The sequence below is a fragment of the Xenopus laevis genome, chromosome 9_10L (genome assembly GCF_017654675.1).
Source record: "Xenopus laevis strain J_2021 chromosome 9_10L, Xenopus_laevis_v10.1, whole genome shotgun sequence".
Classification (NCBI taxonomy): domain Eukaryota; kingdom Metazoa; phylum Chordata; class Amphibia; order Anura; family Pipidae; genus Xenopus; species Xenopus laevis.
The window spans coordinates 133,439,596-133,456,205 of record NC_054387.1 but is presented as its reverse complement, the minus strand read 5'-3'; the positions used below and the strand labels follow the sequence as shown (position 1 = coordinate 133,456,205).

The window sequence follows — 16,610 nt, the reverse complement described above, 5'->3', positions numbered from 1 at the left end:
AGGTAACTGCCCGCCAACCCACCCCCCACCAAAATGGAAGGGGTACGAGATAAAAGAACCTGTTTATAATCATTCAGTCTTCGTAAATATATGTTACTGGGCTACAGAGCAAATTCATTTTAGGGCCCCCTGTTTCACTAATATATATTGAAACTGCTCATTAATTAAGGGCCCCATGGGACCCCCTATATCTCCTGCCCCCCCTGCAGCTGTAGGTGCTGGTTCCTCTGTAGTTACGCTCTTGCTGCTGTTACAGAACTACAAATCTCAACCTGTCTATGTCAGAGGATTGTGGGACTTGTAGTTCAGTAAGAGATAGGGGATTATATAAAGGGTTATTAAGATCACAATCCACTTATGTGGCAGTTGTGGGTTTTTCAAACAACATTATTATTAACATGTATTTTTAGAGCGCCAACATATTGTGCAGCCCTGTCATTAATTTCTGTGGCCCAATGGAGCTCCTTTACTTTATTCTTGGGGTCACCGGGGCAGTCTGGGCTGCTTGCTCCCCACTACAGACAGCTCTGACTTCCAATGAATCTCAGAAGCAGCACAAAGGGGTAAGTAGTGAGATGAGGAGCCTCTGCCCCAACATTCCCATTTCAGCACCTGATTCCCTGGACAGCTCCCATTCCATCACTTGCTGCCTGAGACTGAAGCAGGACACAGATCATGTGACCATTATGACGAGACAGTTGTGTATATCAGGGCAGTCTCATGTCTATGTGTCTGTCTCATTTGTCCCTCTCTTGTCTCTCTGTCTATCCCTCTCCTTCCCAAGATGTAGCAGAGTCTTTATCATTTCTTCCCTCCCCCAATGCTCTGGCCTCCCTGTTGCTGCTCCCCTGTCCCCTCCCTTCCCTCCCTACTCCCCCTCTTTGTGTCTCTGCATTGCAGGCTCTTCCGGCCACTGGGAGGAGGAGGAGGAGGAGGAGGAGGAGGAGAGAGAGAGAATCAATAGGAAGACTAGGAGGGAATGGTGTATAGAGGAATGGGCTGGGGGCAATGGGAGGGACAGAGAGAGGCAGAGAGGGTGACATAGATCAGCAGCAGCAGGAGTGAGAACCCACAGTGAATCTACGTATCACCTCTTACCAAATAGCAACACCCTTTACTCAAATGCACCCAAACATATAGACTAGCACCCTGACCTGACATGTCACACACATTATACACATACACATAGCAGTAATGGGCCACATACACACACACACACACACACATACATTACACACACACACATTACACACACACACACACACATACATTACACACACACACATTACACACACATACATTACACACACACACACACATACATTACACACACACATACATTACACACACACACACATACATTACACACACATACATTACACACACACACACACATACATTACACACACACACATTACACACACACACACACACACACATTACACACACACATACATTACACACACATACATTACACACACATACACACACACACATTACACACACATACATTACACACACACACACATACATTACATTACACACACACACACACACACATACATTACACACACACATTACACACACACACATTACACACACACATACATTACACACACACACACATTACACACACACACACATTACACACACACACACACACATTACACACACACATACATTACACACACACACACATTACACACACATACATTACACACACACACACACATACATTACACACACACATTACACACACATACATTACACACACACACACACATACATTACACACACACACACATTACACACACATACATTACACACACACACATTACACACACACACACATTACACACACATACATTACACACATACATTACACACACACACATTACACACACATACATTACACACACACACACACACATACATTACACACACACACACACATACACATACATTACACACACACACACACACACACACATTACACACACACATACATTTCACACACACACATTACACACATGCATACATTACACACACACACACACATTACACACACACATACATTACACACACACACACATTACACACATGCATACATTACACACACACACACACATTACACACACACACATACATTACACACACACACACATTACACACACACACACATTACACACACACACACTAGTTACCCATAGCAACAGCCAGCAGGAAGTATTCATTCTACTCTCCAGCAATTAGAGTAATGAAATCAAACTGCTGATTGGCTGTTGTGATGACTGGACCTGCGCAGACTTTATTTAATCCATTTACCCCAATGTGACAATAGACAATGATAAATGTCACACTAACACTCAGTGATGTAACTGGATATCACTGGGCCCCACAGCAAATTATTTTTCAGGCCCCCAAATTGTCTAGAGGTTGAACTGTTTCACTAATACTTGAAACTAATTGAAATTGTATATGAATTAGGGCTTGTGGGGCCCCTATACCTCCTGTGTCCCCTCCTCTGTAGTTACCCCCTGATAACATTCATCATTACATGAACTTTCCCAGTCATTGGTCCATGGGCCCTGGCCTGGTGCTAATATACAGTAATCTTTACTATAAGCACAGAAGCACTAAAGAGAAACTAACTGTAAATGTTATCAGGTTGCTAGGGACAAAGATCTTGGCAACCAAGGAATGAATTGTGGGACTGAAATACTAACACTATTATTTCATTTTATATTGATTTTCTTCCTATGTACTGTAGGTCCTCTGCTATCCATTGTTATACCAGTATTCAAAATACAGGTTGCTAGGGACACTGAGCCATAGCAGCCAGAACAGTTGCACAGTGACCATCTCTAGGGGACATAAAGTTCTACCTTACAGTAACTGTACCCCCTTTCTGCAATGGTTTCAAGGAAGGCCCAAGTTCTGCTGGGATTACTGCTACAGATCAAAATACCCAATCACAAAAGTTAGCATGAGATTTGGGGTGAGTGCTTATTTGTACCCTGGGTACCCCTGGAACTATAGCAGGGTGACTGTTACCCCAATGTTTTTATATATCTGTAACCTTGTTATGAGCTAAGGGGGCCCAGCCTGAAGGTCAGTTAGGGGGAGATTTGGGGTGAGTGCTTATTTGTACCCTGGGTACCCCTGGAACTATAGCAGGGTGACACCCCAATGTTTCTATATATCTGTAACCTTGTTATGAGCTAAGGGCCCAGTCTGAAGGTCAGTTAGGGGGAGATTTGGGGTGAGTGTTTATTTGTACCCTGGGTACCCCTGGAACTATAGCAGGGTGACTGTTACCCCAATGTTTCTATATATCTGTAATCTTGTTATGAGCTAAGGGGGCCCAGTCTGAAGGTCAGTTAGGGGGAGATTTGGGGTGAGTACTTATTTGTACCCTGGGTACCCCTGGAACTATAGCAGGGTGACACCCCAATGTTCTATATATCTGTAACCTTGTTATGAGCTAAGGGCCCAGTCTGAAGGTCAGTTAGGGGGAGATTTGGGGTGAGTGTTTATTTGTACCCTGGGTACCCCTGGAACTATAGCAGGGTGACTGTTACCCCAATGTTTCTATATATCTGTAATCTTGTTATGAGCTAAGGGGGCCCAGTCTGAAGGTCAGTTAGGGGGAGTTTTGGGGTGAGTGTTTATTTGTACCCTGGGTACCCCTGGAACTATAGCAGGGTGACTGTTGGCATTAGAAGTACCTTAGAATTCAAGCTGTATGGAGCAGGAACCTCCTTCTTCTTGTCTATTAAGAATTAGCACTTAATCCTGAATGTAAATGTATTTTTGGCCACTGTCTGTTCTATTAAAGGGGTTGTTCACCTTCCAACACTTTTTTTCAGTTCAGTTGGTTTCCGATAGTTCATCAGAAATAAAGACTTTTTCCAATTACTTTCTATTTTCTATGTGTCACTGTTTTTCTAATATTGAAGTGTAAATTTTCATTTTTCACCTTCTAAAGCAGCTCTGGGAGGGGGGGTCGCCGACCCTCTAAACTGTTCTAAATTGATACATTTAATTGATACATTTCTTATCTTTGTCCCTGCTGAGTAGGGATGGGTGAATTTGACCCGTTTTGTTTCGCCAAAAATTCGCCTCCTGCGAAATGTCACCGACACCCATTAAAAAATTGTGTTTGCGTAAGTCTATGAGCGTCATTTTTGCAGGGAAACAAGGCAAAAAAATTCGCCCATCTCTACTGCTGAGCAGAATCTCTGGGTTTCATTACAGGCAGCTGTTAGACTTGATACAATAGTTACTAATACTCCAGAGATATTGCTGAGAAATGTATCAACTAAATGTTGCAAAATTGTAACAGTTCAGAATCTGCACCTGAATTACTGAGCTGCCAGACTGAGACACCAACATTCAACTTTAAAGGAGACATTTAGTGTAAAAAATAAGAATGTAACAGTGCATTATACTCATTTAGATATAGAAGAATTGTGCTTAAAAAAGTAGTGTTTCAGGCTGATTTATTGAATATTTCTGCAAAAACCCTAATAATCCCTCCCTTCTCTTCCACTTGCTGCTCCCTGAATTCCCAGGCTGTGCACTCAGCTCACTGCACTGTAGGACAGGAACCAATCAGCAGCTAGCAGGACCTGATAGGGAACTGAAGCCTGTCTGTGCTTGTGTGACTGCAGGGCTGTGATTGGCTGTCCCCCTCCTACTGTGCTTCTGGCAGGGACCGTTAGGACACGCCCACCCCTCATTTGAAACACAGACAGGGACCAGAGAACATCTATAGGGAGCTCCAATAAAGGGGCTATTTTTAAAGATAATATTAATGTTTAGCCCCATGTAAAAGCAACACCATATATTACTTATAATTGCCTACACAATTAGGGTTTGTTCACTTATCCTATATGTCTACTTTAAACTTAGATTTTGGAAAAACAGTAAAAAATAAACAATGGAAAGTAATTGAAAAAAAGTCTATTTCTGGGGAACAATCTGAAAACAACTGAACTGAAAAAAGTGTTTGGAAGGTGAACAAGCCCTTTAATGTTCTATTTTAACATAATGGAGACTGGAGAAAAGGAGATTTCACCATCAGCATAGTAAGGGTATCATTACTGTAATCGCCATCAGTTTATGGGAGAGTCAACTACATTAAAAGGTGGGCAAGAATCTTATATATCTATGATTACTGAGAAGATTCGTAAAATGTTAAGGAATCCATGTGTGTGAGCCCCAGCCCGTGTGTTGCAGTTATTGGTTGTTGCTTCTCAGTCTGTGCAGGACAGACATTGGCCCCAGCACTTTGCACTGTAGGAAGAAACTGATCAGTAACTGGCCAGACCTGACAGAGAACTACAGAGAATCTATATTGGAATCATTTCATTTTTCATTTGCTTCATTAGGCCTCTTACTAGTGATGAGCAAATGTATTCACCAGCCATGGATTTGTGGAGAAATTCAGAATTTCAGCATGTGCAAACTTTTCCATGAGGCTGCGGCAAAAATTTGCTGGGGAAAAATTTGCCACGAAAATACGCCCATAAGAAAAAACAACCATTGACTTTAATGCATTGGGACAAAAAAGTTGCCATAAGAAAAAACACCCATTGACTTCATTCACTGATTTTTTCACCTACACAATTTTAGGTGCCTTTGTAAATGACCAGAAGATGGTGTCTGTGAACTCCGATACCCTACATAGTCCCCCTCCCTGCTCCCCCCAGCCTAGGTGGTACCTTTGATAAATGCCCCTAACTCTTTACTTACCCCTCTGTGCAGATTCAGGCATCTGAGTTCACAGCGCCATCTTGTTCTCTTCGATAATCATCGGGAATAGAGCGTCGTATCGGCACATGCTCAGCTGGACCAATCTTCCAACAACTGCACATGTGCCAAAAGTCACGGAAATTGCCGAAGCCGCGGAAGACACGAAGATTACCGAAGAGAAGGCGCCCGTGAACTCCGATGCCCAGATCTCCACTGAGGGGTAAGAGTTAGGGGCATTTACCAAAGGCTGGGGGTAGCGGGCAGGGCCGGATTTACATAGAGGGCGCCCCTAGGCCCACTGTCATTCATCACCCCTGTGCCCTTCAATTTATTTGTGCAAATTTTCATCATCAATGGGGAAATGTAAAAAATGATTGTATCTCCAGCTCATCCCCACAGTTTTTGAACCAATGTGGGTGTGGTTGGGCAGCATGTCGCCCCCCTAAAATCCTGCCACCCTAGGCCCGGGCCTAGGTGGCCTTTACACAAATCCGGGCCTGGTAGCGGGGAGGGGGTATATGTAGGGTAGGGGTTTTATTAGCAAAGGTTTGGTTCTCCTTTAAAGGGTAAAGCCCATAATGCTGGTCTTCTCATGGGCCCCGGTACCTTTAGGTGTCACCACAGCCAGAGTGAACTGGCCCAGAGCAACTGGTCTTTCCTGCCAGTGTGGTGCTGCATTTAGGAACTATACGTCTCTTCCTACCTGCACTGTAATTGCACTATAACTGTACTGTAATTGCACTTTAACTGTAACTGCACTGTAACTGCACTGTAACTGCACTTTGCTAAGGTTCTGCCCCAGATCAGGAGAAATGTGCCTCAGACAGTAACATCTTTATGTTCGAGGGCAGGGGCCACACCCAGTGCAAAGCAATAATAATAATTCCCCATCATGCAGCAGCACAATCTGAGGCCTCCATGTAAATGATTGTTTATGCCAAGTTTACTGAGCAGAATTCTGTTAAAAAGAGGCTGAAGCTGGAATCGAACTCACCCTTTGGGTCTTGTTGGTTGCCAGTAAATACAAATTGATGGCACTGTACAGATTAAATTGGCAGGGACTTATTGTTAAATGTCCAGCTAGTGAAGTTTCTGTTTCGTTGTGCAGAGTAATCTTTCCCTGTAAGGAGGAGTCAGTGCAGATTTGCACCATTCTGAAGAGTAGAAAAAAGCTGCTGGTAAATAGGGTGTACTTGGCCTTTAATGTCACATGGTGGCGCTGTCACATTCCCAGAGAGAAAGTCGGGGGCCCATAAAGGGACAGTGCTCTATAAATCAACTGATAATCCAGTTCAATGTGAGGAGCATTTAATGAAATGAAATTACACTGGGAATCTTGTCTTCCCTCCCCAGATATCTGTCATACTTACCCTTTATTGGCCGCAATCATCTGACCAGTTACAAGTGAAATCCATGTTTATTAGGTTAGTGGTCTTCCTCCAGGATACGGGGTCTTTGGGGGAATTAAAGGGCCACTAAGCCTTAACGTATTCTATTTGTTCATGAGCAGCCCTGTACCATGCAAGTGCTTGTGTGTAAATTGTGAAATATCAAACAAGTGTTTTTAGTACAAAGAACCCACCAGTGACTTCTAATTAGGGATGCACCGAAACCACTATTTTGGATTCGGACGAACCCCTGAATCCTTCACGAAAGATTTGGCCGAATACCAAACCGAATCCTAATTTGCAAATGCATATTAGGGGTGGGAGGGGAAAATATTTTTTACTTCCTTGTTTTATGACAAAAAGTCATGAGATTTCCCTCCACATCCCTAATTTGCATATGCAAATTAGGATTTGGCACATCCCTACTTCTAATAGCCTTATTTACAGTAGGGGGTACATTATCCCTTATAATACATGAGTGATACTCAAGAGTTCCCTGTATAACTCAGCCTGCAGCCTTGTGTCTTTATATGGTCACAGAACAACCCCTCAGTGACTTCTAATATCCTTATCATTTACAGTAGGGGGAACATTATCCCTTATAATACATGAGTGATACTCCGAGTTCCCTGTATAACTCAGCCTGCAGCCTTGTGCCTTTATATGGTCACAGAACAACCCCTCAGTGACTTCTAATATCCTTATCATTTACAGTAGGGGGTACATTAGCCCTTATAATACATGAGTGATACTCAGAGTTCCCTGTATAACTCAGCCTGCAGCCTTGTGCCTTTATATGGTCACAGAACAACCCCTCAGTGACTTCTAATATCCTTATCATTTACAGTAGGGGGTACATTATCCCTTATAATACATGAGTGATACTCAGAGTTCCCTGTATAACTCAGCCTGCAGCCTTGTGCCTTTATATGGTCACAGAACAATCCCTCAGTGACTTCTAATATCCTTATCATTTACAGTAGGGGGTACATTATCCCTTATAATACATGAGTGATACTCAGAGTTCCCTGTATAACTCAGCCTGCAGCCTTGTGCCTTTATATGGTCACAGAACAATCCCTCAGTGACTTCTAATATCCTTATCATTTACAGTAGGGGGTACATTATCCCTTATAATACATGAGTGATACTCAGAGTTCCCTGTATAACTCAGCCTGCAGCCTTGTTCCTTTATATGGTCACAGAACAACCCCTCAGTGACTTCTAATATCCTTATCATTTACAGTAGGGGGTACATTATCCCTTTGGTCTGTTATACATACGGGTATAAACTGGTCTTTGAGCAGCACAAGGAATCCACTACATCAGGAGAGACGCCAAGCAATTGTTTATAGCAGAGAAGTCCATATGAGCAGATCATGGCACAGGAAGAAAGAGATTAAGATATCTGGGCAGGAAAGGGTTAAGATTTGGATATTCCAATAAAACCAGATTAAGAGATCAAAAGTCCTGTGGGCACCTGTTCCTGCTGTTCATTTCGGGTCAGGGGCTGTTAATGAGCTCAAGTTCCAATCACATAAGACTATAAGCTGGACACTAACAGATGTGCAGATCTGCTTTCCCTCCCATGTGACAGTTTATAGTTATGGGTGACACTTGCAGAAGCATTTCCCATTCACACTCCTCTATAGGGATTTTATTTAGGAATTTCCCAGCAGACATGGCATTGGTACCACCATAAACTCCCAGCAGCATAAGGGTGAGAACGATAAATTGGAGATTGTTTTCCAAAAAGGGGTGAAACCATTAATGCAGACGCACAGCACCCCCCATGATGCATTGGGACAATCACACGCAAGAAGCCATTAAATGACAAGGGCAGAGGGAATAAGATGTTTCTATTGGGCGCCAGTGAGAGACAGACCAGCAGATCCGACAGACGGGGGAAGGAGAGTGGTTACTATAGCAACAGACAGGTCACCCCCTTGTGCTGCAGCGTGAGCTCGGCCTATAGCGAGTAGTGAGGGCACAGAATGGGCACAAGTAGAAATTGAGCAGCATCTTTGCCCAATGACAGGACCGAGTCACTACACAACTTGTAACCTTCCCGCCTGACCTCCCACTCCACTACCAGTAGCCATGGCAACCAGGAAAGGATCAGCCGACAGTTGGGTGGGACGAGATGTAACACTTTATTGCAGTAAAGAGGCAACAGAATGGAAGGTGAAGTAGGGGGGCTTAGTTCTCATACACCCACTCGTACGCGCAGCTTTTGTTCTCCACCAGCTCCTCGTCTTTAAACCACAAGGCAATTTCTTTATTGGCACTTTCCACCGAGTCGCTGCCGTGAATGATGTTCCTGTGGGGGGGGGGGATATAATAGAGACAGTTACAGACCCTACATTCAGCCAGTAATTGTCACTGCCCAACATCTAATATCTACCCCCCCCCAGCCATTAAACACAAGCACCTTTGTTCTGAACAACCTGATCCCTCTGCCTCCTGCACATAAAAGGCAACACCCCCCTATGTAATAAAAGGCAGTAAGTTTGGCCTGGAGCAGTAACCCATGGCAACCAATACGATTCATAACAGCACTTGAGGCTGGCTTTTAATAGTCTACAGTTTAATGCAAAAGAAAGAATGGCAGGTCTATACTTGCCCTTTAATACTTTCCAGCTCTTCCCACGGCCCAACCCCAGTTCAAACTTAACCCTGTGCATGCCAGGAAGTCAGCAGAGAGCACAACTAATCAGAGGCAGGTGTCGGTAAATGGATTAAGGGCTCTTTAGCTACATTCTGCAACACTGATCTCCAGCTTTATTCTGCAACACTGATCTCCAGCTTTATTCTGCAACACTGATCTCCAGGTCCCCCTCTAGAATTAAACCACCAATGAGAAGCCGATTAGGGAGAACGGCAGGTGCATTACAAGATAACACGAGGGCCCCATCAAGAGTTAAGAGCATGGTTCAGTTCCTCCTTGCAGCACATTTAAATGGAATGGACACAATGTAATGATGTAAAGTTACAGCGACCCCCGAGCACTTTTGCTTTCAGCCCAGCAGCTCATTGAAGATCAGTGACCCCCACACTGTATACACTTTCTGCTGAAATCTGTTAAATCTAGGGTTACCCGTTTAGCAGTTTTAGACTGCCAACACCAGGCTTTTGCTTAAGATAAAAATGCCAGTCATGTTTGTGTGTTTCTAACTGCTTTAATATTAGTCACAATAAATAACTTTTATGTTAAACAACAATAAGGAAGCCGTCACATCACCAGCAGATGGATTCACAGACTCCCACAGAGCAACTCTACTTCTCCAGTCATAGAGGAGCTAAATGGGGAGGTGGAGGGAGCTCTAGCCCACCATAGAATCAAGGGCAAAGCTTGGAGCAGACTTACAAGCCCTAGGATTCAGTAATACAGGGCATCTCAGCAGCACCCATCTATAACTTTTGGTGCCGTTTTATTTAGCCAGTTATTCTCTCCTGACAGAACAGGATTTAGAGGGTTAAAACAAATTAATGGCAGCAAACTTGGGTTGTTTGGGCAGATGCAGAGTGATGCTGGGCAGGGATTGGGCACTGAATTCTACTAAATGGAATGAAGCTGTGAATGAGCAGCTGGAAACTAATCCCCAAGTGATCAGAAGCAGCGTCTGTTACTTCCATCTATAGAGCCAGATCTCTCCCCGCAAGCCTCCTCTCTCTGCTCTACTCCCACAAAGGGTTTCCCATGAGAAGTCATTATACACACGCCACCAGCTGTTCACTTACACACACCAATAGAGAATGGCAGGGGTTAACACTTGAATGCTCATGGGTATAACTATGCAGAGTCCATACACCAATAGAGAATGGCAGGGGTTAATGCAGTGGGTATAACTATGCAGAGTCCATACACCAATAGAGAATGGCAGGGGTTAATGCAGTGGGTATAACTATGCAGAGTCCATACACCAATAGAGAATGGCAGGGGTTAATGCAGTGGGTATAACTATGCAGAGTCCATACACCAATAGAGAATGGCAGGGGTTAATGCAGTGGGTATAACTATGCAGAGTCCATACACCAATAGAGAATGGCAGGGGTTAATGCAGTGGGTATAACTACGCAGAGTCCATACAATGTTACATTAACTCCAGTCTCCTCCCCAGACACACGGCTCATGAGCAGTTTCAGCGAGGGATTTTGGGGTACCTACCTGCCGACCTGTATACAGAAGTCTCCCCGGATGGTGCCAGGCTTGGAGTCAGCGGGGTTGGTCTCACCCAGCATCACACGGCCAGTTTTTACCACATTCAGTCCCTCCCAGACCTGCAGGGGGGTAGGACACATGTCAGAGCATTGAAGCAGCCTCAGGGCAGGGACAGTTCATATAGAAGTAGAGGCTGCAGCTTTATTATAATGGGGGGCACATTACTCACCATAGCAAGGACGGGCCCAGAGCTCATGTATTCCACCAGCCCGGGGTAAAATGGACGATCCTTCAGATCAATGTAGTGCTGTCTGAGTAAATCCTGAGAAGCCTATAGAAATAAAGTCACAAACAACTTTAGATTCAACACTTTGGGTAGGAGATACAAGTACCAGATAACAAGGGGTTAAATTTCAGAGTATGAGTTCGCGTGGCACTTATAGAGCCGCCTCCTCCCAGCGAGTGAGTGACCCTTCCCTCTACTCCCGGAAGTGCAGCAGCCTCGGCACATTCACTCGTTCCTGTATGTGAACCAGTTGGGGCACCTGCCAAGGTCAATAAGGAGCCAACAAAGCGGCTGCAAACGACTCCCATTCCCTCCTGTAATGGAAACCAGCTAAACTGGACTGGGACAGACAATAAGACTTTGGTGATAGAAGAAAGCGGAGGAAGAGCAGGAGAGAAAGAACACAGTTCACCTTTAAAGTAACTTGTTATAGAATAGCTAATTTTAAGCAACTTCTCAATTGGGTTTTAATTATTTATTTGTTACAGTTTTGTCTTTTCCTTCTGACTTTTTTTTTTTGAAGGGGTCAGCGACGCCCATTTGAAAGCTGCAAACACTCTGTAAGACTACAAATGTATTGTTACTTTATTCCTCATCTTTCTAATCAGGCCTCTCCTATTCATATTCCTGTCTCTTATTCAAATCAGTGCATGGTTGCTAGGGGGAATTTCAACACTAGTGACCAGATTGCTTAAAAAGCTAAAGTCAAAAACTTTAAATTGTAAAAAAAATGAAAACCAATTGCAAGTTGTCTCAGAATATCCCTCTCTACATCATACTCACATTTCTCAAAGGTGAACAGTTCCTTTAATAAGTAATGTAGATGCCTGCTGCAGCCTACACCGGCTTCTATGCAGCCACCCATTAGACTCCTGAATGAACACCACACCGCAGCCCTAGGGACGGGGGGAGAGCGACTCACCTGCTGGAATTTCATGGCAACCAATCGGAAACCTTTCTGCTCGAATCGCTTAATGATGTCCCCCATGAGGCCGCGCTGGACTCCATCAGGCTTGATGGCAATAAAAGTGCGTTCCTTGTTGGCGGCCATTCTGTAATGAATGAACAGGTTACACTGGCCTGAGGGAAGAGACAGATTAGGGGGGTGAGACAATAACAGGGTAACAAAGCACTGGGGTAACAAACGGCCCCAAAGACACCGGGGATTATAAACTGGGCCCCAAAGACACCGGGGATTATAAACTGGGCCCCAAAGACACCGGGGATTATAAACTGGGCCCCAAAGACACCGGGGATTATAAACTGGGCCCCAAAGACACCGGGGATTATAAACTGGGCCCCAAAGACACCGGGGATTATAAACTGGGCCCCAAAGACACCGGGGATTATAAACTGGGCCCCAAAGACACCGGGGATTATAAACTGGGCCCCAAAGACACCGGGGATTATAAACTGGGCCCCAAAGACACCGGGGATTATAAACTGGGCCCCAAAGACACCGGGGATTATAAACTGGGCCCCAAAGACACCGGGGATTATAAACTGGGCCCCAAAGACACCGGGGATTATAAACTGGGCCCCAAAGACACCGGGGATTATAAACTGGGCCCCAAAGACACCGGGATTATAAACTGGGCCCCAAAGACACCGGGGATTATAAACTGGGCCCCAAAGACACCGGGGATTATAAACTGGGCCCCAAAGACACCGGGGATTATAAACTGGGCCCCAAAGACACCGGGGATTATAAACTGGGCCCCAAAGACACCGGGGATTATAAACTGGGCCCCAAAGACACCGGGGATTATAAACTGGGCCCAAAAACACCGGGGAATATAAACTGGGCCCCAAAGACACCGGGGATTATAAACTGGGCCCCAAAGACACCGGGGATTATAAACTGGGCCCCAAAGACACCGGGGAATATAAACTGGGCCCCAAAGACACCGGGGGATATAAACTGGGCCCCAAAGACACCGGGGATTATAAACTGGGCCCCAAAGACACCGGGGAATATAAACTGGGCCCCAAAAACACCGGGAATATAAACTGGGCCCCAAAGACACCGGGATATAAACTGGGCCACAAATAAATTCTGGATTGTTTTAAAGCAAATAAAACACTTCAGCTAAAATCAGAGCCTTCCAATCACAACGAGCGCCATGAACCCCCAAACCGAGGAATCTATAGTCCCAACCCCACTTAGAAGGAGCCAGAGTCGACGCAGGAATAGTCCTAGTGTGTAACAGAGCATGCTGGGTAACAAGCAGACCGGACTACTGCGCATGCGAGTAATAATTACGCCTGGAGAACAATCTCATCAGACAAAGTGACACGGTCAATGCCAACAGAGGCCATAAGTCATGCTGGTAACGCCCATCAGCCGCTCTCCAGTAACAGCACAACTCACTCTGATTCTCTCCGGGGGACAGGAAACCAAAGAAGACAGAACGTCCGTACTGGGTGTTTATATAGCGGTCATTGCGTCATCGGGATCCACCATTCTTATTGGTTAAAAAATGATCGGCGCTGCTTGTAGTAGGGAGTGGAGCGAGTTGTATGCAAAACGAAGGTTAATTGGTCGAATAACCTCACGTTACCCAATGACGGCTGAATGGCTGCACATAATTTGCATATCTACTTCATTCTCTTTCCCGGTGAATGATGGGTAAGAAGCAGACGCCCTCCTGAGGGCAAGGGCAGTGCCGCAGTGCATTGTGGGGAGACTCTGTACACGTTTTTCATATTAATTTCATATTACTCCTCTGCCTCATCCTGAGTTCTTGTCATTAGTGCTGAGTGGCACCCGCTGATCTCCTGTTACTCTTCCTACTGTCCCCCACTTACACTCACTGTCACCAATCATGTTCCACAACTAAATATACAGTCCTGCCCCTGCCTTCATCTTCCCTTACAGTCCCTTCCTCCTAAACCTGAATTCTTCTCTTACTGTACATAAAGCCCTCCAGCTATTCTAGCTCTCTGTATAACAGAGCATTCTGTCCCAGTGGCTGCACAGATCCTATCTGATCCCCATTGTAAGCAGCAGTCCTGTCCTGCTTTATGGCAGCTGAGATTCTAGCTATCTGTATAACAGAACATTCTGTCCCAGTGGCTGCACAGATCCTATCTGATCCCCATTGTAAGCAGCAGTCCTGTCCTGCTTTATGGCAGCTGAGATTCTAGCTATCTGTATAACAGAGCATTCTGTCCCAGTGGCTGCACAGATCCTATCTGATCCCCATTGTAAGCAGCAGTCCTGTCCTGCTTTATGGCAGCTGAGATTCTAGCTATCAGTATAACAGAACCTTCTGTCCCAGTGGCTGCACAGATCCTATCTGATCCCCATTGTAAGCAGCAGTCCTGTCCTGCTTTATGGCAGCTGAGATTCTAGCTATCTGTATAACAGAACATTCTGTCCCAGTGGCTGCACAGATCCAATCTGATCCCCATTGTAAGCAGCAGTCCTGTCCTGCTTTATGGCAGCTGGGATTCTAGCTCTCTGTATAACAGAACATTCTGTCCCAGTGGAACAGAGCTATCATCTGAGACATAATATTCACATCACTGCGGGACTTACTAAACAGCAATTAGACAACTACATCTCCATACAACAAAATGAAATGTATTTATTAGTCAGACTAACTATAGCAGCTACTAATTCTCCTTTAATTAGAGGAAGAATGGTCTGCCCTTACAATGGCTAAGCAGACAGCCGGTAGAGGTATGAATGTAAATGCTAATTAGCGAGATACAATGTTCCGCAGGAGGGTGGCAATGACTGTTAATTCACTTTATTTTGTTATGTAAATACAGGTCAGAGATGGTGAGTTTCACTTTCAGCTGCTTTTATGGGACAGGAAGATGGAATACAATATTTACTGCTGTTACATGAATCAAAGTTGGCCACTAGTATCTTTTAAAGGAGACATATAGGATACATTTTTAAAAAAAACTAATTTTGTAGGCAATTATGAGTAATATACGGTGTTGCTTTTACATGGGGCTAAACATTAATATTATCTTTAAAAATAGCCCCTTTATTGGAGCTCCCTATAGATGTTCTCTGGTCCCTGTCTGTGTTTCAAATGAGGGGTGGGCGTGTCCTAACGGTCCCTGCCAGAAGCACAGTAGGAGGGGGACAGCCAATCACAGCCCTGCAGTCACACAAGCACAGACAGGCTTCAGTTCCCTATCAGGTCCTGCTAGCTGCTGATTGGTTCCTGTCCTACAGTGCAGTGAGCTGAGTGCACAGCCTGGGAATTCAGGGAGCAGCAAGTGGAAGAGAAGGGAGGGATTATTAGGGGTTTTGCAGAAATATTCAATAAATCAGCCTGAAACACTACTTTTTTAAGCACAATTCTTCTATATCTAAATGAGTATAATGCACTGGTACATTCTTATTTTTTACTTATGCAAAATGTCTCCTTTAAGGGCTAAGGTGTTCAAAATAGGTTTCCAGTTGAGGCATTGGCTGAGTGTGTAACACATTTAACATATCGGCTTACTTTTCCCAGTCTGCTATAAATGGGACAAGTATTGGGGGTCCAGCTGCACCTGTTTCTACATATCAGAATGAATGCCAGTGTTTACAGTACTGCACGGTCTAGTTAATTTTTTACACGGTAGGTTTATGTGCCATAAAGTGCTGCTCTTATGCTGCAACTGCCATCGCAGTAAACAGTATGTGTGTGTGTGTGTATATATATATATATATATATATATATATATATATATATATATATATATATATGCCTATATGAGTAGCACCTGGGTGCCTTTTTGGAGTTCAGTGGAGTGCGGATCACAAAGGACTTTTCTATATATATATTGACGTAGTTGGCCAGCTTAAATATATTGCAATATATGGACAAACAATCCCTGTTTTGTTTAAAGGGTAAGGCATTTTTTAGTAGCAGTAGCACAAAATGTCGCTGTCTTAAATATATTGATAATGGGTTGAGTGCAGAGGACTCTTGTATTTGACTATATGTATTTTGTGGTCACAGCCTCATTGCACCCCCGCCTAATGGTTTTAAAAAATAGTGGTGAGCAC

General features: G+C 44.3%; 1 protein-coding gene across 4 annotated transcripts in view; it reads right to left on the bottom strand.

Annotated features, from left to right (window-relative positions):
• Positions 1-8,676: 8,676 nt before the first annotated feature.
• The window catches only part of nme2.L (NME/NM23 nucleoside diphosphate kinase 2 L homeolog), an 11,959-nt gene continuing 4,025 nt past the window's right edge, over positions 8,677-16,610 (bottom strand). The window contains exons 1-5 of one of the 4 annotated variants that reach the window (XM_018239991.2): positions 13,965-14,079; positions 12,516-12,645; positions 11,537-11,638; positions 11,314-11,426; positions 9,280-9,465 (exon numbers count right to left, since the gene is read on the bottom strand). In XM_018239991.2, coding sequence (XP_018095480.1) covers positions 9,345-9,465; positions 11,314-11,426; positions 11,537-11,638; positions 12,516-12,644 — 465 coding nt within the window. In that variant the 5' untranslated portion in view covers position 12,645; positions 13,965-14,079 and the 3' untranslated portion in view covers positions 9,280-9,344. 4 annotated transcript variants of the gene reach the window in all.